General features: G+C 40.3%; 1 protein-coding gene across 2 annotated transcripts in view; it reads left to right on the forward strand.

The window, feature by feature from the left end:
• Positions 1-25,969, forward strand: part of Ctnna2 (catenin alpha 2) — a 1,157,068-nt gene that overhangs the window by 351,447 nt on the left and 779,652 nt on the right. For both annotated transcript variants that reach the window (XM_060383518.1, XM_060383519.1), the window contains exon 6: positions 1,161-1,427. In XM_060383518.1, the coding sequence (XP_060239501.1) occupies positions 1,161-1,427 (267 nt within the window). The remainder of the gene's footprint in view (positions 1-1,160; positions 1,428-25,969) is intronic.

A 25,969-nucleotide genomic window follows, 5' to 3' on the forward strand; every position in this document is an offset into this window, starting at 1 on the left:
TGTGCTCTTAAAGGCTGAAAGAAAAGTGACCCCCCAAGGGTTTTACTTTGAGAAAAACAGATCACTGTTGGACTATTATTTTCTAGTCTTTAAATTTGATGTTTGGTGGGGATTGTGAAACAGCCTTGTAGTTAAGAGCATTTGTTACTCTTCCAGAGGACCTGAGTTCAGTTCAAAAGTGCCAACATACTTCACACACACACACACACACACACACACACACACACACACCTAAAAAAAGGTATGGGGTCTTGGACCATTCTCTAGCCCTGTAAGGGCATAAGAGGGTGCAGTCAGCAGCAGCCAAGAACCACAGCACACCTCCAAGATCCAGACATGGATGGGCTCATCTGTGTGGTCATTTGTCCTCCAGCACACGAACCGACCTAACACACACACACACACTATACATCCTAATAGAAGTAAATCTTTAAAGCTGATGATTGACTTGCCATTAGAGACAATTAAATTTAAAAAAAAAAAAAGCTTCTGCAAGTGATAGCAAAGTGAAGCTGATATGTGAAGCTATAATCGGTTTCCCTTGTTTGTATCTATCTGTAAGTAAACAGAAGCAAGCAGGGTCCTGGGTGACTGCTTTCAGGTTTTCCATCTGCTGAGAACAAACCCTGTGATGCCTACAATCCATGTACCTTGGTAGTGTCCTGGGGTTTGCGTTCTCACAGCAATGCTTGCAGATCCTGTGCTGATGATTAGAGTCAGCAGTAGATCAAGATAGACAGGGCCCACAGCTGACATTAGCAGTCCTATGTGGGAGAGCACCATCCTTTCAAGGCCACCGTAGTAGTGTCTGATGAGCACTGATGATACAAGGTTACTATGGTAATGTCTGATGGACACTGATGATCAGGTATGGGGTCTTGTGGAAGAAGGCACCTGGGTGGGCTGCTTAGAAAATTAGTTTTACAAAGGTAAGCCAGGTAAATTGGACTCTCTCACGTGATAGTGTAAACTGGACATCAACCACTGACTTAGACATTTCCAAAAGGAAAGAACAGTTTTTTTATAACTCTGGCAGCTACAAATAGCACAATGGAGAAAGGAGTGTTTCTAAAGTTCCAATGTGTCCATGAGCCTGAAGCTCTAAATCTCCCTGCAAACACTTACACGAAAGCCTTATGTATATTCTGTACCATCCACAGGAGCTGAAGGACCCTCACTGTAGGGATGAGATGGCCGCTGCCCGTGGAGCCCTGAAGAAGAATGCCACCATGCTGTACACGGCCTCCCAAGCCTTCCTCCGCCACCCCGATGTGGCTGCTACAAGAGCCAACCGAGATTATGTATTCAAACAAGTCCAGGAGGCCATAGCTGGAATCTCCAGTGCTGCTCAGGCCACCTCGCCTACTGACGAAGCCAAAGGCCACACAGGCATCGGCGAGCTGGCTGCAGCCCTGAATGAGTTTGATGTAAGCACCTGGATGATACACATAGAGTGTGCACTTAGTGTAAGCGCGCACGTGTGTGTGTGTGTGTGTGTGTGTGTGCCTATATGTACTACGTGTATGCAGTACATATGTATGTACATTGAAGGGATGCCATAATAGTATATATTGCTTTTTTTTTTCTCTTAGAAGGCTTTGACAGGAAGATAAACTGTATGGTGGGTATTCCTGTTACTGGAAATCTAAAATATTGGCAGAGCTTAGTATAATAATCTTTAACGAATATAACAACCATGTTGAAGAGGGCTGGAACTCTACCACATAAAAGGAATGCCTCACCTACAAGCCATTTGGAAGGTCAATTTCATTATAAAGAGGACAGACATTGCAAGTGGCCAGAGTTACTTTGCATCAGTGACAAGGAAACCCTGTTATCCTAAACTCCACGTAGGAATCCCATAAAAGAGGACCTCCTGAATGTGCTCTTGCTGGTGGAATATTCTAGGGCGGGAGACAGTAGGAAGGAGACTTCTCATGCTTGGACCATTCTCTAGCCCTGTAAGGGCATAAGAGGGTGCAGTCAGCAGCAGCCAAGAACCACAGCACACCTCCAAGATCCAGACATGGATGGGCTCATCTGTGTGGTCATTTGTCCTCCAGCACACGAACCGACCTAAGCTGTAAAAGACAGCAAGATTCATAATTGCCCAGCTCTGTGTTCATGGGGGTTTTGTTCCACAGTGGAGATGGGCGTGGGGAGTAGAAAAGGAAATAGAACAGAATTCACAGTAGAAAAAAAAACTGGGTTGCTTAGAAGCTGCTGGGAATGATGGTATCGTTTCAGCTCTTCGGGGTATAAAATAAGCTTTTGACAGAAAATAACTAGCTAGTGGCAGGAAGAGAGGATCCTGAGGAAAGCAATGGGTGCCCAAGTTGGTGGTGGAGAATGTAATTGAGGACTAATTGCAATACTGTGGAGGCAATGAGATATTTTATTCTCCCTTAAGTGGACAGTTTCTCTGAGAGTTTATGTGTACATACTTACACATATACACATATTTATAAGTATACACACTTGAACTCAGACTATATAGGGACTCTATAAGATTTTTAAAAGAATTTATTTTTACTTATGTATATGTCTGTGTGTCTGTGTGTGGGTATGTGCATGTGACTGAAGGAGCCTGGGGAAGGCAGAGGCATCGGATCCTCTGGGGGCAGTTACAGGTGCGTATGAGACCCCAACATGAGTGCTGAGAACCAAACTTGGGAACTCTACAAGTGCCGCACGTGCCTTTTTCTGCTGCTAAACAGTCTCTCCAGACCATTGTCGTGTTTTCTGTAATGATTACATTTGAATTTAGTAATAAATTGAGGGAATTTGTTACGGAAATTGGAACTCAGTCTTATCTAATTTTATGTGCAACATTCAGCAGGTTGTTGAAACTATTGAAAAGAATAACAGTTCAACATAATGTTTACAAAAACTTCACAAACATTAATAAAACTGTTCACTTTATTTCATACATGTGCTAAAATTACACAAAAATATAGATGGATGGTGCCAAAAACAAAACACATAAACAAAACCCAGCAGCTTTTCTCTACTGAAGGCAGATTTCACTCCATAGTAAGTCTGAGAGACAGAATTCACTCTTAATACTGTTCAGACAGGAGCAGGAAGAATGCTGATGGATTTTTTTTATGCCCATTTAATGAGATGGTAAAGTTTATTTTTGGACTAAGAAAATAAAATCATAAATTAAGAGTAAAAAGAGTAGGTCATGCATTCAAACATTAAAGCATGTCACGTTGCCACTTCAACTTAAAGGCATATTAAAACAAAAATGGCTCACTTTTAAAATAGTATAAAATAAAAAAAATCTAAAATGGAAAAATATTCTTAAAATATGACAGTTATAAAACTTCATTAAGAATGGATGATGCGTTACTTAGCCAAGTTTGTAATTCGTCCATTTTCTTACATAATGCTTTATTTTGTGATTGAATATTAATCTGTGAAAAGTAGTGGGAAGAGAACACCAAACGCCCCGACCTGTCAGCTGCTGCCACCTTCTGTACAGCAGTGGGATATGACTCCAGTCCCTTTCCCTCTGGTTACAGACCATTTTCAGCAACAGCTTTCACCAACAAACAGGTCACTTGGAGCATCACTGTAGTATTGCAAAAGGCTTCAGAGTCATAAAATCAAATCTGAGGTCATCTAGGAAGGCTCAGATAGTCAAGCATGTCCACACCGTGAGTTTTTAACACCTTTCATTTGCAGCACTGCTGCCTTTTTTTGGTAGGTGCTCTAGACTTTGGAGGATTAGGCATGCGCACAGCTGACCGAGGTATACTGACTAATCTACTGATTTAATTTTATTAGTTCAATGAGTTATACATTAACTCATTTCATGGATCGTGATGTTAACTAAATGTATTGTGTATTAATGAAGCAACTTTGCATTATGTCAATGACCTATACCAACCAGTACTTTATTATTGATGGTTATTTGTTTGCAAGCAATGAAAATTACATAACGCATTAACCAATGTTTAACATTTTATTTTCAGAGGCTAAAAACAATTAAAATGTGTGGCTGCCTAAGCTGCAGTAAAGAACAAGAGCCACTGTTCCCTAACAGCTGCTCCCTTGTAAATGAAGGCTTAATTCAGAACTTTCTGGCGAGTACTGACGTTACTGTGAAATTTTAAAAGGAATACACTGTAACTAATCACTTGTAGGTTTTCAATCACTTATTATGTTGGCCAACCTATATTCCTTAATATTTAAAATTCTTTCATTAACCGTAGTAGGTTGCTTCTCTTAACGGAACAGTTAAAAACGGAATGGGAATGTTGTTCGATCTTTGTTATTCCCCGGGTATTCTAACTTGAAATTGATTTAGAATTCATAGGCATCTTACCTAAAACCTACAGGCTGTTTCCAAAATGTGTGAGTCAGCCTCCTCTAACTGTACCACATTCTTACCATGGATGAAGGAAGGGTTGGGGCGAGCAAAACTTCTCGGTGGTAACAATGACTTCCTTTACTCTTGGAGGACCAGAGTTAGTACTCAGCATACAAGTGTTGGGTAGGCTCCCACTGCCTGTAACTCCACCTCCAGGGGACCTGATGGTCTTCTGGACTTTGTAGGTACACACACACGTACAAACATACATGTGTGTGTGCTCACACGAGCATGCACTAAAAGCAAACTTATTACAAAAGAAACGATGGGTTATGGTGGTTCATACTTTCAGAGTTTTTAGTTCAAGGTGAGTTAGATTCTTGTTGGGAGTTGTGATGAGGAAGCAAAGCATAGCAGGAGCACATGATTGGACGAGATTCTCACCTCAGCATGGTAAGTAAGTGAAAGAGAGAGAAGAAGCCCAATATCCCCTCAAGGACAAGCCCACTAGCTTCCATTGGCGTCCCAAATTAATCTCCAAACCTTGAACAACATCTTTATAGGACACTATCCAGATCATACCACAGATACTCAAACAGATGTCATTTCACTGGGTAAAAAGTTCCAACTTCCTGCTACTGATGTTTCTGGCAATATGCCATGTTGATAAATGACCTAATGGCTACCAAATACAGTGACAGTTTAAATAGGTAAACCCTATGCAATGCTGAAGTGAGAAGAGCTCTATGGATGCAAGACAGAGTTTTCTAGCCCATTTTTCTCATGTCATGAAATTGAATTTGAGAAGCAATTTGTATCCGTAGTTATAAACGTCAATTTCAGTTGTATGTGAGATTGGATGTAGATGTGGCTTAAAATCTTATAGTTAGGTCTGGGGAGCTGTTTCAGTCAGGAAAGTGCTTATTGTACAAGCATGAGGATCTGAATTTCAGAGCCTGAATCCATGGAAAAAGCCTAGACCAACAATGTGTACCTGTAATCCCAGTACTATTGATGAGAGTGGTGGATAGACAGATACAGGCAGAGCCCTGGGGCTGGCTGACCGCCCATTCCAGCTGAATCAGTGAGCTGCCTGTTCGGTAAAGAACCTCGTGAAAAAGCTCAAATGCAAAAAGGTAGAGAATGACTAAGGATAGTATCAGATGTTGTCCTCTGATCTGCACACATGCACACACACATACACATGCTCATACATGAATACACATATAAGTAACCTTATAGTTACTCAGAATAAGATTAAACTGGCATTTTTATACTGATCTGCTTAAAACCATAGGATTGGTTTTAATGGATATTCATAATTAGGGCTCTGTTTGATGAGCTATATTCTGTCACCTTTGAGCCTAGATAGATAGATAGATAGATAGATATAGATATAGATTTATTTATTTATCACCGAGGTGATAAAAATGACACTGAATTATATATTGATTCAGCACTACCCTCTGAGGAACTCTGCACAGATATCCTTAACAATTAATGACTTCTCATGTGTAAGTCAAATTACAAGATCAGCTTTGATTGCTAGGACTCTTTCAAGAGTGTAGAGAACCCTAGAAGATACTTCTTTTGTTCATAGATCATGCTCCTTCCTTATTGCTGGGCTGTTGCTTAATTTTCAGGTCAGCCAGATCCAGAACTAGAGTGAGCTCTTATCTCAAACAAACAAGCAAATGAACAAATAAACAAAAAGGTGGGAAAAAAAGACCATTCAATATGTTTTTGTAATTCTTTTGTGTAGGTAAATGAATATATTGTTTGGAAAGCTTATTTATATAGGCTTTCACTGTGAAAATGGACATTGATGCTTTTCATGAACATATTTTTGATATCAAAAACTATTTTTCCTTTAACTTTTTTTCTACATTGGTCTTTAACTTAATATGTGAAATAGGCTGACCTTAAATCACAATCAGCCTACTTCCTCCTCCCTAGTGCTAGGATATGTCCCCATCCCACTGCAAAAGAACTTGTCAAACAACTAAGTAAATTAAAATAAAAGGGGCTAGAGAAATGGCTCAGCAGCTCAGAATGCTTGCTGTTCTTGCAGAGGACTAGACTTTCATTTTCAGCACCCACGTGGCATGGCTTACACCTGTCATAACTCTAGCTCCAGAAGATCTAATATGTTCCAGCCTCCACGGGCTCTTACACTCACACCTACAAACACACAAATAAAAGAGTGAAATCAGTCACTCATTTCTTCAAATACATATTCCTTTAAATGAAACCATAAGTAGTATCTTGACTTCTCTTATGCTTAACTTATTCTATATGACCTTGTTTCCCACTTCTACCATGACAGCTGTTAATTTGCTTGATGGATGATCTGGCATTCTGACATGTCCATTCTTCCTCCCTTGTTTCTTGTGCGTGTTTCCATGACTACACAAAATGGATCCCTAAAATTCCAAAATAACCTGTGTCTGCTTTTAACAAAAAGTGCATTCTCTTGCCTGCCATTCCTTTCTTGCCTGCCATTCCTTTTCTTTCTCTTTCATAGTTTTTTCAGTAGTTCTGGATCTTTCCCAATATCCTAAGTGCCCACAGACTCAGCATGCCACCTCTGTTCCTTGCCTTCCAGCCTAGGACAGTGGCCCAAATGGTATCTGATCTTATCTACACTTATAATATTTATAAACATGCCTTTGCAGATTTTTAACACTTCCATTTTGGGAGAAGGGACACAGTGGCACTGACCATGGGTCGTCTTGTTTAGTTTCATGACTGCCATGCCTTATAAAATACACATCAGCAATGTAGAATTCAGACATCTGTTCCCACTCACATAGAACTGAACATTTATCTAAATGTCCCAAGTACACAGAAGTTGTCCTTATAGTTTTGCATACCCATATCTAACCTTTAACATATCTCCTCTCATTTTCAGTTTTCAGCTTTTCAGTATTTTTTTTTAATTCTTGATAGAACTGTAATCAGTTTTCCTGCTATGTCATTCAATGGATATGAGTCCTGGGGATGAGTATCACCTACTATGACAGACCAGGAGGATAAAAGCAGCTATGCCTAACAAGACCCAAAGGACTAGGCTGAGAATCCTGCTGTCTTCTTGGGAAAGCATTGTTGTAGTTACTGATCAAATGTGGACCTCTCTCTCTGTGGACATGCAGTGGTATCAAGCTTTATCCTTAAAAAAAAAAGTTCAGCAAAGGTTTCTATCACAGAAACTCATTTAAGAAATGTGCCCTTACAGGAAGAGATTGTTGGATGTCTGTGACTATCCACAACTCCAGATTAAAATTTAGAGACCTGGAGTTAGAAGATCATTTCAATAGAGAATGGAAATTATGTTTAGGTAAGTTAGCTCAAATAAATGACCTCAATAATTTCTGTTGAAAGAGTCTGAATAAGTTAAGAACTTTTTTAATAGTGAAGTAATCCTTCATTTTTTGTACTACTTCAAAGACTAAGTAAGTGTTGTATGGGCATTTTGATCCCTGTAAGAGCTGTGAACAAGAGCTCTGAACAGATAAGGGGTTCACAAAATCCTTGGACTTGGGACCTCTAAAATCACAAGGAGAGATGAATGACTTTACGTGGAGACAGGAACTTTTACGACAGGCTCCTTTTCCAGTGCCTCCTACTTGGTTATATTTTACCATTTCTCATGGCAACCAGATTGGTTCTTTCCTCGGAGGCTTCCTCACTACATACCTCCTTTGACGTCATTCTGGGGACAACATCTGGGAAAACCCACATTAAGTGGTGTAGATTCTTAATTAGCTTCATTCTAATTAAGTTACATAAGAATGAAGCTAGAAGAGAACAGACAGTCCCATCCAAATTCTGTAAGTGTATTCATGAGGGAAAGGCAAGCTGTAGCTAACTGTTTGAAACAAATTAGCAAATTAGAGAACAAATGCATAAAATGAAAGCCAGTAAGTAAACCTAGGATCATGCAGGCGACTTAAGCTTCCTAATGCAAGCATTTGAAAATTCCAATGCTAGCCAGGGGTCTGGCTTATGGCTCCTTGGTGGACTGGAATATCCACAGAAACATTTACCTAGTCTGTAAATACTTGGAATAGAGGATTAACTGAATTCCCCAAAATCTGTAGTTTCTTTCTTTTTCAATTTATTCATTGTACTTTTCAATTGTAGGGTATTTGCTTTAGGCTCCTTCAGTAGAGATCTCTGAGGTAACGAATGTGAGTTCCTGATCTTACTTAAATCTAGACAGCAGGTTGAGTGATTTTTTTTTTCCCTGAATAGTGCCAATATTTAACACATGCATTGTTGATCTTACCATGCCTACCTTTCTTCTATGAATAGCTTTTAACCACACTCCCCATGAAAATGAAGGGACATCATAAGAACCCATATGGTTCTGGGACCCTGGGATAAATGCAAGACTTGGATACAGGAAACTTGCTACTTACCGGAAGCTCTATGGATAGCTGTGTCTAATCACAGGTCCTGAGATGTTACATCTTTTGTTTGGGTTTTAGTGTAAAGTTTGGATAACTTAGATTTTTCACAGAGAGTGAACAAGGTGCAAATGAGACATAACATTGAATGTTTATATTGCATAAAAGAGAATTTCTTACTCAGTAGCAATAGTTACTAAATAGCATTAATGTCATTGTATGCACTTGAGTGCATAATGTGCTCTTAAATTGTGTATGTGTATGAGTTTGTGTGTGTGTGTGTGTGTGTGTGCAGGGTAGAAAAGGAAAGGTGGAACAGTGGATAAATTCCTTAAGGAAATGCTCAATAACCCACATATAAAGGTTAAGAAGAAACTCTGAAAAAAACATGTAGTTCTTATTTTTGTGTGTCTGTGTGCATGACCATGCATGTGTGTGTTACATTCAGGAACACACACAAGCAGAAAAGTGTACTGAATGCCCTGGAGCTGGAATTGGAGGTGTTTGTGAGCTGCCTGATATGGGTGTAGGAATCTGAGCTCAGGTGCTCTGCAAGAACACCTTAACCACTGAGCTGCCATTTATCCAACCCCAGAAGACATAAGACTAAGAGGATGGGCAGGTCCAGGTCAGTTCCCCAAGCCTAGGGAGGAGCTGGCCTTCATCTTTTTGTGTGAGGAAGGTGTGAATCTAAAAGGAAAAACACTCTCAGGTCTCTTTATAAGGAACCCTGTGGATTAGGGTGGTGACTGAGTTTGGATAAGACAGAACAATAGGACAGGATGACTAATGAACATGAAATTATGAAGGTCACAGCTATACCACTGGTGTACACACTGAAGTAATCAATGCCTCCAAACCTTCCTGTAGGGGAAACCACCATGCATTGGGTACAGTGCTTTTGCTTTTCATATGTGAATAGAGTGTTGCAGAGGAAGGCCAATTATGAAATCTTGAAAATCCTTTGTGGAAAATTTAACATGTTTCATGATATAAGTTTCCTGCATTGATTTGCTCTTATTTGTGGCTCTTAATTAATTTACATAGCCATCAGAATTATCAAACGCCTAAGCATGTGTGCAGATCTAGGCTTTCAAATTGCTAAAAGCAATTTCCACATCTGTGATTTCTCTAATTTAGTTCAAGCTGTTGCGTTGAGCTTCTTCAGTGGGATATTGTGCTCATTCAACTTACCTTACGAAAATTTGTTTCGTTATCTGTTTGAGACAGAGCCTTCCTATATAGGCCCAGGTGGGGCTCCCATTCTTTTGAACTCAACCTCCTCTGTGCTGGGGTTTCAGGTATGTGCTGCCACACCTGGCTCTTACACAACATAAAAATAAATAAATACTTAGTATGAATGACTTACTGAAGGCTTTAGAAATCCTCTGCCACTTGCTTCCTTGCGCTTGGTGGAGTGCTTCTCAGTCTACCTGCCCTTCTCACTCACTACATCCTGTGCAGTAAAACATGCACTAGTGTTCTAGCATTCTTTATCGTACACTGACATCTGGTGGCCAAACACTACAGTGATACCCAGTAACTTTGTCAACATAGACCATGACTTAAGAACTTACGAGGGTCCAAGTCAAGGGATACAGATACCCATACTACTATGCCACTGTGCACAGGCCTCAGAAAGTTTTGTTTCTTGATAGGACAACGTTTTGTACATTAATGTTATGCAGTGTAAGTAGTCAATGATTTCTGTAAATGTCTAGAACCATGGGCAAAGATGCCTGTAGAGACGGATAGCTCTGAATGATGAGTCTCACATGAATGGAGCAGAAGATGACACAGTACACCAAGTTTCTCAGACAGTCCTCTTGCCTGCCTTCTCCCCTTTAGACCTACTCCCCAGTTACAATCACCCACAAACCAGAACCCATGCTGTGGTATATAAACCACTGTCACATTGCTTCTAAGCAGCTTTTCTTTCCTAGGGATTTATCAATCCAACAATCAGTTTTGACAGAAGTGTTCATTTTCTATGTGTCAGAGAGAGTGGTGGGGTAAACACACACACACACACGTTTGTGCATGTATGTTTGAGTGTGTGGATGTTCATGCATGTCTTTGTCAGTATGTGCATACATCCATGTGGAAATAAGGATAGCCTCCAGTGTTGATTCTCAACCACCTTCTCATTCTTTAGCTTGGGACAAAGTCTCTTCTTGGCTTAGAACTTTGCCAAGCAGCCCGGGCTACCTCTGCCTGAACTTCTTGAGACCTGCCTGTTTCCCATATTACCACCCATGGTATTATAGACATGTGCTTTCTTTTTGTTACATGGATTCTAGCAATCCAAGCTCATTTCCTCACACTTGAGAGGCAAGCATTTTCCCAATTGAGCCAATAATTATTTATTTTCTGTCAACATTTATTTTCTCCAAGAAAATATTCCAGGGTAATTTAATTTTATCTTGGACATTTCAGTCCTGAGAGAGGGACCACATTAATGACAGAGCAAATAGGAACATCAGAGTTGAAATAATATTTTCATAATTACCCTTTAAATCCTTGTTTTCCTTCCTTTCAATCTTTAAATAAAATTATCATACTTTCAGGGGAAAAGTGTAAGAATCTATGTGTTTTATGTATAATTAATTTTCTCTTTTGAGGGAGTGGCAGGTTTTATATTTGAACTTTGTACATTTTTTTTCAAGTGATTAGTGCTAAATGAAACCCCCAATGCTCATGTAGCTGATGAATTTATCAAAGATTTGTCCACAGGGAACAAACTGTGTAATGTTGATGATCGCTGATTTATTGGTTGTGCTTCAGTTTTGGGAACCACATGAGAGCTTTTGTGTAATGAAGTGATTACAGAGAAGCTTGTGGTTTATTTAAATAGCTCAATTCAGACTTGGGTTTCTCATGTGGTCTCTTATGTAATCAGTACTAATTTTTTATTTACTTTTACTTATATGCATTCTGCGTCTGCTTGTCTGGATGTGCATCATGAGCACACAGGTACCCAGAAAGGCCAGAAAAGGGCATAAGAACCCTGGAATGTTCATTACAGGCAGGTGTGAGGACCCACTGTGAGCACTAGTTTTTAAACTTGTGTCCTCTGGAACAGAAGCTAGTGCTCCACAACATTGCCAAGCTTTGATGACCCTTCCAGGGATGAACCTTTTAACGCTCTTCCTGTGGGACAGAAGTGCTAGCCTAGCAATGGGCTTCACATGTGTTATGTAGTTATCTACATCTTTTACAGTTTAATTAGGCTCAGTGGCACAGTACACACCCCCATCTACACACCACATGCTATCACCCTGCTTGTCTCCAAAACTTACTTAAATTTCTTTTCAACCAAACACATATAGATGCTTCTCACACTTGTTTTTCTGTAATGAATTAGAAAAACTTTACTACTTCTTATCAAGTGTCTTCAGTCCTCCAAAAATTCTGCTTCCCTAAGGTTGTGTGTGTGTGTGTGTGTGTGTGTGTGTGTGTTTGTATGTGTATCAATTCACAAGTTATTAAGTTAAAGCTGTAGAAAAACACTTCTTCCGCATCCACATGTAATGAGTAGGTTCACCCCATTTCTAGGAACATAACCCTCTAATGTAGGTAGTACTAGCAAGTGCTGGAAAGTGCAGGGGAGAACAACTCAAAGGCTGGTGTTTTACCCCTACTCTGCATCTCTCATTCCATGAGCTTGTTTCTCTATCCGCTATACAACTTCAGTCGTATGGTGAAAGAATGAAACAGAGAAAGACATTACCTCATACTATCCATAATTCTCTGAAGATACACCAAATAAGCAAGTTCTGATGTCATGTAAGTAAAATGCAGTATCTTTAGTACAAATGAAGCTTCAGAAAGGGTCTTACCAGCACTGGAGAAAGCTCAGTCTGTGGAGTGCCTGCCTAGTGTTCCTGAAGCCCAGGTTCGGTCTTCAGGACTGCAGAAAACTGAACTTGATGACTGGTACCTGTAATCTAGCCATGGAGAAACACAGGAGGATATCAGGTCTTTATTCCCTACATATGGACGTTTCGGCCATCTTGGGATGATACACGGAGCTCTGTCTCCAAAAACATGGAAATAACATCAACCATATAGATCCTGTCGGAGACTCAACCAGATTATCTCCTCTGTATTTCTCCTCACAGTAAGTTCTAAAGATGAAGCTTTGTCTCCCACATATGGAACTTTTCCTTAGAACAGGAAAATAATTATTTAAGCCTCATTTTTGAAAAATGGATTGATATCATCAACAAATTTAAACACACTTCTTCAGACACTGAAGACTATAGTGGTGGTCATCTTGACATAATGTTCTGTTCATATTGTGTGTGTGTGTGTGTGTGTGTGTGTGTGTGTGTGTGTGTGGTGTGTGTGTTTTCCTGGGCATTTGATTTGCAGTTTCTGAACTGCAGCACTTCATGTGCTGTTTCTTGAGTTTTGAAAGAGGCATTGAGAGGAGGAAGACAAAACATGTCAGGGGCCACATTTGAACAAGTTTGTTCCTCTAGTATCCAAAACCTTCATAGTGGCCAAGTTCCCAGAAGTTCCTGCCCACCTCCCAATTCTACATTCCTGGGACAAAATTTAAATCACAGTGGCTCTTTGGGGGACACAATTAAACAGTTTTCTAGGCATGTTGTGTAAGTTTGTAATCCTAGCACCCAGAAGGCTATGTTGGAAGGAACCATTAGCTTGAAACAAAATCAGGTTACAAATAAACACCAGCAGATAGTGGCAGTACACACCTTCAATCCCAACATGAGGGAGGCATAAGCAGGTGGATCTTTGTGGTCTGAGGTCACTAGGGTATACAAAGCTAGCTCCAGAATAGCCAGGGCTACACAGAGAAACCCTGTCTCAAAAAAACCAAAACAAACAACAGAAAAACCAACCAAACAGAACAAACCAAACAGACAAATTGGAAAACCCACTAAAACCAACAATAAATGAAATAAAACCAGAATGTATTAAATTATACATTTAACATCCTTTGTTCCAACATGAATTTAGAGATAGGGCATAAATAATGCATAAGGTAAATGCCACATTTGTGTATGAAAATAGAATCTATAGAGCTTATATTTGATGGTTTTACCTGTTCCAAGAGATGTTCATAGATGGGATATGGGGGTCCATATTGATTCACAGTTGTTGGCTGGAACAACAGGGTGATTTTTAAGATACTTTCCCTGGGTATGAAAGCTGGCCAGATGGGCACAGACATGGAGAATCATCTTTATTTGAGAACAGAAGCATATTCGGCACTGTCAGATGCCATGCTTATGAACCACATCACTGTGAAGATTTTTGCACCAGTTAATTTGAATGTGTGACACAAAGGTTTCCAAGCCTTGTAATTCCCATTTCTGCAGTATTATATTTTAGACAGCATCGAGACTTAGAAATATCACTGAGCAGATAGACATTTCCAAAGTTGTCTTCTTTTTTTTAAACAAAGGTCATCACAGACTTGAAGAAGGACGACATTTGTAGTGATCTGCAGGAGTGGAGAGTCACTTATAAGGAAGGATAATGTCCTTGATCTGCCATCAGCACCCAGAGTGTGACAGCTTGTGACAGCTGCTATCACTTCGGATTCTTTTCTGACTAGAGACCAGAGCCCCTGTTGCAATCTGGGGCAGCAAAATAATCCGAAAGTGACATAAGGCAAAGGCTAGTCTTTATTATGTCATAGTATCATCTATGAAATGATCCTGACATGAGTAGATAGGGAAAACAATTTGTAATCAAGATGCTGCCCTGTGTATGTGTGTGTGCTTATGTGTATGTAATAGGTACATGCATGAATATATTTCATACTGTTTTTTTCATTGAGTTATGTTTTCCCCTTCTTTTTCAAACTTTTATTAATAATTTCTATAATTTCAATTCTGTTATTATAGACTGACCCTATCTATATCAGTTTTTAGTCAAGACAATTCCCACAGATAAACTGATCAGATGTAGATCAGTCTTCAGGAGTCACTGCCTCTCAAGGTGATTCTAGGTAGTGTCAACTTGAGAGTAAAGTAAAAGTTGGTCAGCACAGTCCTTAAGTATAAAATCAGTATGCACAGCACTGTCTACTGGAGCATCTCTAAGAGGTGGGCCTGTTTCCTTCACTGGTGTGTGTGTGTGTGTGTGTGTGTGTGTGTGTGTGTGTACTCAATATGTGGTTTTAATTGTTAAAACACTAGATATCGTTTAAGTTTTTCTTATACTGAAATTCCCAACATCTTTTATTAAAGCACCCATTTGTCTGTCATTATCAGCTTGGGCTATGCTGTGACAGCCCTAGAGAGAAGACTTACTTAATAACGACTGGAAAATCATTATTTTGAGAGTCTATATTACAGTCTTTCTCTTGCTCGATTTTCACATGTGGCACAGAAGAAACCAACTTATACATCATAAGGCTGACTGACCTATAGCACTGTGTCTTTGGACACCCTGTCAAGTGGCTTCTTTTTCCTCCTTCTATCTCTTTCTTCCCAGTCTTTTCTGTCTCTTCTGATACCAGTAGAGTTGTCTTTCCTAAAATCAGACACTCTTGCCTCTCTTCTGCTCTGCTTTGTAAGAGTTTAAACTTCTGTATGAGACCGCACTGACTGAAGCAGGCACTTGTCAGTCTGTTGAACAGAGGCCATCTGCCTCTCCAGAGGGATCTGAATTGGAATTGCCTGGGTTCCTTTCTCACATCTACCTGGTGCTTGATCCCCAGCCCTGTTTCTGATTTCATTTTTCATAAGTAGCATAGGGCTAATGTGCCCTCATAAGCTTGTTGTGATAAGTAGTAATCTACAACAATATTTGAGGATGGAATTGATGTGAAGAAAACTATTCACATGCTTGCCTTAGTACTTTTTAAAAATGGATGCCAGTATGGAAAGATGACTCAGCAGGTACACTTGCCATCATCCCAGAGGGCTTGAATTTGATCCTGGGATTCACATGGAGAAATGAAAGAACTGACTTCCATAAATCATCCTCTGATATCCAAACCTGCACAAACCTGAAACTATTTGAAACTCTAACTCTAGGAGAGCTGAGATGTTTTTCTAGCCTCCACAGGCTTTGCACTCAAGTCCAGAAATGCCCCTATAAACACATGTGTATACACATAATTTAAAAACTAGAAATAAATCTTTAAATATATCAGTTCTGTATACTTTTATGAGAATAACTGATGTACATGAAAAATTCATACCTCAGTAACTACTCTTTGAATTTTATATAAATAACAAATAAAATTCAGTTTCTCTGTGCAGGGATTAGCTGAGGTCTGAGTGTAAAGATTTCTTGTATATATTGTTTTGCCCTATTTAATTAAGCATTGCACAACTTTGTAATAACTTAGAGTGGGAAAGGCTAATTTTTCAACAATTAGCTTCTGCTTGGCTAGAGTTAAATACTGTAGACTTAAAAAGCTATCTCATGACTAGACAAGTGCTACTATCTTGCATTCCTAAAGTCCAGTCCTGTTTTTCTGCAATGCAGGCCTTACACAGGCTGCCCCAGTCAAGTGGGAGTAGGGGATGTGGTGGAGGAAGGTGGAAGCTGAACTAGGGCTGGACATAGGAAGAGGAAACTTTTGATATCACAAAGAAAGCGCCAAGAGGGATACAGAATGGAGAGGAAGCAGTTACCCGTGCTACCACGTAGTATACACATGGGTTAATAACACTGGTCCGACTATTTGGCGGGTCCATGCATGCTTCGTCTTCAGATCTGCTCTTGAACCACGGCTTTTCCGAAGAACGTTATCACGAGTTGTGAAGAATGGGTAACAGAAGCCCGAGGCTCTTGTGTGTTTTAATCCACACTGTTTGAAGAGCTTCCATTTGCACAGCACAATATGTCTCCTGGCAGCAAACTTGAACTTCTGATGCCTCACTCTGCCTGGCACTTTATAGACTCTCAGTCAACATCCAAAAATGAGGGATGAAAGAATAAATGACAGCACTTCTGGCACCAGCGGAGGCGAAATGAGTCAGTCATTGGAACTGGAGGGCTTTTTTGTAATTGCAGAAAAACTCCTATTTAGAGGGAATAAAAAGTAACTGATAGGATAAAATCATCGACAAAAGTAAGAAAAATTAGTTATGTCTATTGGGTGTTGCTAGTGTACCCCTTCTAGATTTTGGAGACCATCAACTTTACAGGCTCATCTGTCTTAGGGTTCACTTGTGTGTGCTTCCTTCTCAGATCACTGAGATACTGAGATACTGAGGTATCCCTTATGTCACTTCTTTGCCCAAGACTACACCTCCTTGACTTTCATAAACATCCCTCTTTTCTCTGTTTTCTCCTGCCTATTAGACCACTGTATTTTTATATAACATGTTCAGCTTTCCTGTCATTTGAACATGTATTTCTCTGGAATTTTGTTCTTTATGGCACATGACTCTTGTAAAAGGGCTTCATTTGTGAGCATCTATGTGAAAACACCTGGTTCTCTAGTTCCAGCCTCTTTCCCGAACTCCAGATCTGTTCTCAACTCTGTGTGCAAAATCGGAATTTACATACTTTCTAAGTCCTTCTAACTATGGTGAATATCTTTACAAGGTCCAGCATAGATTTTCTTCACACACACACACACACGAGAGAGAGAGAGAGAGAGAGAGAGAGAGAGAGAGAGAGAGAGAGAGAGAGAGAGAGAGAGAGACTATGAACTACCTTTGGGAATGTACCTTTGGGATTTCATCTAGAAAACTGAGTCTTACCGGCTTTCTTCTCTACCCAGCTTTGTCTGTATATTTAACCTCTTACTCAGTCCTCTCAGCTGCCTATTTCCAAATCCCTCACTGGCTCCCTGCCCTTGACCTAGCCATCCTCTGCCCTCTGAAAGTGATTCTGCTTCTGCTGGAAAGGTAAACTTTAAAACATATACTGTGAGGTTTTCTTTGTGCCATGAACTCATTTCAGTAAGGGTTACTGACATCTCATCTCAAGCCTCCAGCTCTGTACTCATCTGTTATTCCACATTTATCATCCTTCAGATATATGGTCACTTTTTAATTTGCAATCTTTCCTCAGCAGATTTCCCCCTTTTATTATTAAGCTCATTCTTCACAGAAACCGGTTTTTTTTAAAACTCTATATTAGTCAGACTTTTTCTTTTTTTCTTTTTGTTTCTTTTAACCACTTTGGGCAATTTCTGTGCAAACAAGGGAGGAGGCCTGCTTTATCTTTGGGTTTCTGTCCCTCATGGTAGAAAGGGAGATGCACGATAAAGCCCTTACCCCAGGGTACATAAAAATAAGGGAAGCCATGAGGTCTAAAGGTTCTCTTCAAATGTGTAGCAGACCCAGCCTTACAGATTCACCACCTTACAGCAGTCTCTTGAAATTTTCAGTCCATAATAGTTAAACCATACATTACCTCAGAGCCTTCAGTATCCTCTCTGGAAATACCTTCTCCTCCTCCTCCCCCTCCTCCTTCTTCTCCTCCTCCTCCTCCTCCTCCTCCCCCTCCTCCTCTCCTCCTCCTCCTCCTCCTCCTCCTCCTCCTCCTCCTCTCCCTCCTCCTCCTCCTCCTCCTCCTCCCCCTCCTCCTCCTCCCCCTTCCCCTCCTCCTCCTCCTTCCCCTTCCCCTCCTCCTCCTCCTCCCCCTCCTCCTCCTCCTCCTCCTCCTCCTCCTCCTCCTCCTCCTTTTCTTATTCTTCTTTATTTTTGTTTTTTGAGACATGGTTTCTCTGTGTAGCCTTGACTATCCCAGACTCACCTGTAGAACAAGATGGCCTTTAACTCACAGAGATCGGCCTTACTAATTTCTTAAACACTTCTCAATAAAATCAACAGTCAAGATAAACTCTCTTCCTTCCTTAATTCTGATTGCTTCAACCATCATTCCCCCATGTCAACATAGCACTATGTAAAGAGTAAAATCAAATGTGTTTCAAGTTTGTGCCATAATAACAGCTATTTGGGTTCATCCATACTTTTATCCTCACTGTCATCCTATATAGAAAATAACTGTCTGATGAATGGGTGCTTAAATGCATATGTTAACTTGTTGATTTTAATGTCTACTTATCTTCTGCATATTAATTTCTCTGCTATTTAGACTGTTGATCTGCAGAGCCCTTCACAGTAGTTCACTTTTGTGAACATTCTGGTATGTTCAATGAGCTCACATTATCATTTTAGCCAGCTTAACCCTTTTTTGTGTATGTTTTCCAATACATAACAAGGTTATAGAACTTAAAGTATAGTAAATAGACTTGCATCAAAATCCAAAAGGCAAAAGTAAATATGACATTCTCATTAATCAAAAAGAATATTTCTAAGTCATGTGATGTTCCTGGATAAGTAATTAACATGCTGTACAATATTACTAGGAAAATACAAACTCTTTCTTTCCCATCTTAATTTGCCTATTTAAAAAACAGACAGAAAAAGATAGATGAGTTTATGTTCAAGGTGTATGTGTTTCCCCCAGGGCCAAGGAACTAATTTCCTTTTCATATTTGGAGAATATTGATACAATTATTCTCTCATCAGACATGAAATTTGAGTGCATAACCAGTTTGCGGAAATCACCTCATAATTTATTAGGTTGATAACAGCAATTAAGTCACAATTGCTTCTGAGAAATACAAATTGACTTCCCTTCTAAGTGGGTAATTTAAGATTCTGAACCACATATGGGGAGTATAATGGATTTCTAGGATAAGAAGTTTGTTTTTACAAGTATTACACTTAAATTTTCCAACTGCTGGTAATCCAGTAATGAATGATTCACCTGGTGAATTAACCTGTAGCATTTCTTCATTTTTCCTTTTTCTTACATTCTGATTGCTTTTGGATGCAATATGAAGGAGAGGACTTTGGGTAGGAAAAATCAGCTTCCCTATAGATTTTCACTTACTTGAAATTATAAAACTCGAGGAGGTCAAGGATGCTGCTTCGTCCTTGGGGTGCTCTCCTATCATGAAGGAGTCCTTGGCCTCTAGCCCAGTACAGAATAGTATTGGCAAGACTGCACATACCTACAATCACAGCACTGGGAGGTGGAGGCTAGGCAATCAGGAGTACAAACTCATTTTAAGTTCTAGACAAGTTTAAGACTGGCGTGGGTTACATGAGATTACTAAAACAAACAACAATATTTAAAAATTCATTCTTAGCTTGAAGACCATACAGAAACTTGTCATCGGCTGACACTGATTGACACAAACCTTCAGGAGACATTGCCGGATTTTCAAAATGTTCCTTACTGTGGCACTGCAGCTATGCTCATACCTGCCTGTTCACACAAAGCCCTCCATGCTCGTGTGCAAACTGCCTATGGGTTTCGTTTACAATGCATGGAATTTTAAAGTAGTTATTTTTCTAGGTGAGTCTGGATCAAACATTACAAAAATGTAAAATAGTCTGTTTTTCTAGATAAATTGTGATCAAAGGCTTCGCAGTGGAAGTTTATCAACAACAGGAGCTGACTCTCTCAGTGAGACTCCCCTCCCACAGTGAGCAGAAATGACTTCTGTCATCATGACAGGCTACTTATCATTTACTCTAAATCTGAAGGTCACTGAGCCACATCAGTCACCAGAGCACACTGAAATGCACACATCTAACTGACTGTCTGTCCATCAGTATTTGTCTGCACATATTGTGTTCACTTTCAAGCTCTAAATCAGTTAATAGCATAAAGTCGTGAATTGCTTATATGGGAACATTCCAGCAAGCTGCAGAAGATACTTAACTGAAGGAAAAATATCCTATTTGGTGGCATTTTTACATATATATTTTCTCTCTCTCTCTTTCTCTCTCTCTCTCTCTCTCTCTCTCTCTCTCTCTCTTACACACACACAAACACACATACACACACACACCAACACAAATGAAAACAATAATAACAGAGAAAAAAACATTGTATAAACAAAAGCCTACTGGCAGATGGGTTGAGAAATTACAAGGATAATGTTAAGCAGAGCTCAGTAAGAAAGGCCTGGACACAATAGAGCAGAAGGTGGTTTTCTCTGAGTAAGGTCACCATAAGCTTTTTAGAAAAGCATCAGGAAGTAAGAGACTGAACTATTCATACAGTAGAATGAATAGTCCACCAACACTTGGAGGATACTGGATGTAGTAATGTAGTCAGAGCTATTTGATGTAAAGTCAAAGTGTCATATGTACAGATCTATGAAGTAAGGTTTTAGAGACAGAGACTAGAGTCATCTTGCTAAGCATCTTGATGACAGCAGGAAGTGAGTTGGAGAGGGATGGTGTTGTTTCAGTTATTCTTTCTGAGTCTGCCATCAAGATTCTGACTTATGGATGGATAACGTGGCCCATGGTTTCCTCCGTGATAAGTTGTGCTGTAGTTCACAGAAAGAATGTCATACAGTCATACAGAGGGAGTTGTAGAACTACTGAGTAATATCCTAAGTTATACATTTCCAGATTGACAAACTGTTATGTGATGCCAGGGAGCTATTGAAGTGGGAGTGGAGTGTGGGTAAAGCATTGCCTTGAAAGCATGAGTATAGGGGTTCAGATGTCCAGGACACACTGAAAATGGTAACTTCTAGGTGGGTCAGTGGCACACCTGCAGTTCCAGCTTTTGAAAGGTTGAATCCTAGTGTGTTAGCTAGTTTTATGTCAACTTGGCACAAGCTAGCAGGATCAAAATGCAGGGGGCCACATTTTAGAAAATGGCTCTATAAGATCAGCCTGCACACAAAGCTATAGGTTATTTTCTTAATTAATTATTGATGGGTGAGAGCCCAGAGAACCCAGTCCATTGTAGGTGGTGCCAAGTTTTGGCTGGGGGTCCTGCATTCTATAAAAAAAGCATACCAAGCAAGCCACAAGGAACAAGCCAGTAAGCATCATTCCTCCATGGCCTTTGCATCAGCTCCCGCCTCCAGGTTCATGCCCTGCTTCAGTTTCAGTCCTAACTTCGTCCAGTGATGAACAGGAATATGGAAACATAAACCAAATAAATCCTTTCCTCCACCATTTCTTTTTCATCACAGTCTTTCATTAAAGCAATAGTAACCCTAAGACATCTAGTCACATTGATGACATATGGGTCTGATTGAGGGGCCCTGCCTCAGTATATAAAGTAGGAAAACAGTGATTTCTGATATCAGCCTTGGGATTCTCCATACACACACACACACACACACACACACACACACACACACGCCTGTATATGTGATCACACACGTAAGACATGCTCACAGAGAGATGGAATAAGCAGATTTTAAGAATGGCATGTTACAAAAAAGTAACAAGGCTAATTTGAAACCTTGATTATGAAGTTAATATATAATAGAATGACCCCAGGAATCTTAAGCATGAGAAGAAAGCTTTTTGAAGCTATTTGATCATTCGTATTTATTGTTTACTTTGTGTTATGTAGTGTAATCTTTAGGTGCATTTAATTTTCTTAATAACTCAGGAGTAGAGGTATGACTAATATCATTCCTTTTACCTGAGGTGACAAAAATGCTCAGAATTTAAGCCACTTGCTCAACTAGGAGACATTATTACCAGAGTCCTGGTTCCCTTGAAAAGCTGTAAGAGAATACTCTGGACTGGGAGACTTTTACCCAGCAGAAGTGTTTCTTCTTAGAGATCTAGTGGCTAAGATGTCTAAGATGCAATGTGATGTGTTTCCTTTTCTGCTGAAAGCTGCCTTCTGCTACAGTTTGCACTATAATGCTACATCCTATGGATACAGGATGGTTTTTTGTTTGTTTGTTTGTTTGTTTGTTTGTTTTTGTAGTTGTTTTCCTACACAGCAGCCAGGAGGAAGAGAGGGCAACGCAGTGCATATGAAGCCTCCTTTATAAGGACAGTGTCACTTTTTAGGGAGCCAGAAGGTACTAATTACCTCTTAAATGGGCTGTTTCTTAAAATTATTATATTAGAGGGGAAAATAGAAATACCTGGATGGGACAGGAACTCCACAAGGAGAGCAACAGAACCAAAATATCTGGTCACAGTGGTCTTTTCTGAGACAGATACTCCAACCATGGACCATTCATGGAGATATTTTAGAACCCCTGCACAGATGTAGCCCATGGCAGCTCAGTCTCCAAGTGGGTTTCCTAGTAGTGGGAACAGGGACTGTCTCTGACATGAACTTGTTGGCTGGCTCTTTGATCACATCCCTCTGAAGGGGTAGCATCCTTACCAGGCCACAGAGGAAGACATTGCAGCCAATCCTGATGAGACCTGATAGACTAGGGTCAGATAGAAGGGGAGGAGGACCTCCTTTGTCAGTGGACTTGGGGAGGGGCATGGGAGGAGATGAAGAAGGGAGGGTGGGATTGTGAGGGGATGAGGGAGGGGGCTACAGCTGGAATATAAAGTGAATAAACTGTAATTAATAAAAAATAATTAAACTTAAAAAAAGGAAAAAAAAAACAGGAGAACCCCATACTGCAGTTCACTGACTCCCTAAGATAGATAGATAGATAGATAGATAGATAGATAGATAGATAATCAAAATTAGCATATTGGAAACATCTGAAGTTTGGAGTAGACATTGACAGACCACAGCACACCTGACTCTTAACATGTGAAACTGTATTCTAGCCTTAGATCACACTGATGTCTCTCTTGAAAATAAAAGACCTTAGAGGAGGAATCTCTGGAAGTGGAAAGACTTCCTTTAGTTTGTACAGTGTAGCCTTCTGGAAGCTATCTGTGCTCTCTGAGCACTGCTTCCTTCATATGTTTTCTTACTGTTTCTAGTGTCCCAGGACCTCTCCAGGGCAAGGACATAAGACTACAGTTTCTGTTTCTTCTCATGGAAACCAGGGACTTGGATGTTGTTGGGACAAAGAAGCTCCACTAAGCTCCACTAAACTCCACTGCATGCTGCCACAGAGGTGATGATAGGTCACCCCTCCAGTTATGACCAGTGGCAGCTGTAAATGGCAGCTGGTGTCTCAAGAGGGTCAGAGCTGGACATGGAACTTTGTGTCTCTCACAAGCAGGGAGTGGCTGAGCTCAGAGTTCTGAGAAAACTACAAGGGTAAAGAGGAAAATCTTGAGGCCTGTTTGTCTACTGCGGTGGGGGTGGAGAAGTGGGGAAGTAATTCAGATTCAAGGAGAGCTGCCACACTGTGGGGGGGTCTTGTGATCCACACTTAGATTTACCTTAGGAACTGGGTGATCAATTGTTCTAAGCAAAAAACAGAGTCTGAAGCTAAATAAGAAAGGTGGTCAACAGTGTTGAGAGCTGAAGAAGTCAGGTGGTTATTTTTGTTGTGAGAATTTTGGAATTTTGGTTTCTTTAATATACACAGAAATATTATCAAATTATGTTTTCTTTTTAATCTCAAGCACTGGAGATGCTGGGCTGGCTCCCAGCAGCTGGCTGTGATTGCTTCCTGCTCTAGCAGAAGGTCCAAAAGTTGGCTCCCTTTCCCACCCCTGACTTTATTCACGGATCTCTTTCTTTTTCTATCTTTTTTTAAATTTTTTATTTTTTTAATTAAATTATTGTTTTTACATTAATTACAGTTTATTCACTTTACATCCCAGCTGTAGAACTCTTCACCATCCCCTCCCAATCCCACCCTCCCTCTCTCATCTCCTCCCATCCTCTCCTCCCATCCTCTCCTCCCCACCCCCAGTCCAATGATAGGGGAGATCCTCCTCCCCTTCCATCTTACCCTAGTCTGTCAGGTTTCATCAGGACTGATTTCTTTGTCTTCCTCTGAGTTACCTGTAAGGCTGTTCTCCCTCGAGTGGAGGTGATCCAAGAGCAAGCCCATGAATTCATGTCAAAGATGGTCTTTGGTCCTATTATTGGGGAACCCTCTTGGATACTGAGCTGCCATGAGCTACATCTAAGCAGGGGTTCTAGGTAATATCCATGGAAGGTCCCTGGTTTGAGTATCAATCTCAGAAAAGACCCATGTGTCCAGATATTTTGGTTCTGTTACTCTCCCTGCGGAGCTCCTGTCCTCTCCAGGTCTTACTATCTCCCCAGTCTTTCTTAAAATTAACCACACTCTGCCCAAAGTTTGGTTTATGAGTCTCAGTCTCTGCTTTGATACACTGCTGTGTAGAGTCTTTCAGAGACCCTCTGTAGTAGGCCCCTATCATGTTTTCTGTTATCTCCTTCCTCCAATGTCCATCTGTTTGTCCTTTTGAGTGAGGATTGATTCTCCTACCCAGGGTCTTCCTTCTTGCTCAGCTTCTTTTTTTGTAATTAAATTTTTATTTTTTAAATATTAGTTACAGTTTATTAACTTTGTATCCCAGTTGTAGCCCGCTCCCTCATTCCCTTTCAATCCCACCCTCCTTCAGTCCTCTCCTCCCTGCCAGATTCCAGGCTCCAAGGTCCAGAAAATATTTTCAAGAAAATAATAGAAGAAAATTTTTGTTTGTTTCTTATCTAGTGTTAGGGGATTGAAAGTGTAAAAGAAAAGGGGTTGAGAGGGGTGGGAAAAAGAAGATTCCACAAAGTAGCAAATGCTGGTTACTCACGCAAAAGACCCAAGAGCCTTTCCTCTGTGGTTATGCTTGCATGACTTGGTTTGATTTAAGTGCGTTTGGACACTGACTGGTCAACCCGTAGTGTGAGCTCAGGATTCTTTTCTCTTGTTTGGATTTTTTTTTTCGGGATTTTGTACAGTGTCTTTGATCATATTCATCCCTTTCGCACACTCCTCGCAGACCATTTCCCACCTACCCAACCTGTGTTCTCTTATTTTCTTCTTTCCCCCATCAAGTACAGCTAGAGCTGCCCATGTACTCCCGGAGCTGCCGCCATCTGCTGGAGCACTGACAACCCTTCAGGAGCCATGCGCTTAAGGACAACTGACTCCCCCTTTCCAGGCAGTTGTCTATTGCCAGATCCTAGAGGGAGCCTTCCAGGGCAACACTGTCTCATGCTGTGTTTTTGTCTAGATGAGTTTGCATAGTTCTTTTTAATAGGATCTCAGGACTTTGAATGCTGTCTTGCTCTGCTAGGATCAGTTGTAAAACCATCTTCTTCCAGAGCTTTAGAATGTGCTCAAGATACCATGGTAACCCACTACTCACCCATGAAGGATAACAGAAAGGACAACCATCTCTCATCACATTTCATAATCCAGTTTGTATGGTCAGTGCTGAAGGACTTCAGCCAGTTTATTCCTAACCTTTGACAAGTAACTGCCTTTTCCAGCTTCCTTTCCCCTCTAAGGTGAAATTAACATGGGCTTATGTAGATACCTCTTTTTAAAAGAATTAAACATGGATAAAAATACTCCTTAATTACCAAGTCATTATCTTTGTCATTTATTTCCAATTAA

Source organism: Meriones unguiculatus, chromosome 5 (genome assembly GCF_030254825.1).
Source record: "Meriones unguiculatus strain TT.TT164.6M chromosome 5, Bangor_MerUng_6.1, whole genome shotgun sequence".
Lineage (NCBI taxonomy): Eukaryota > Metazoa > Chordata > Mammalia > Rodentia > Muridae > Meriones > Meriones unguiculatus.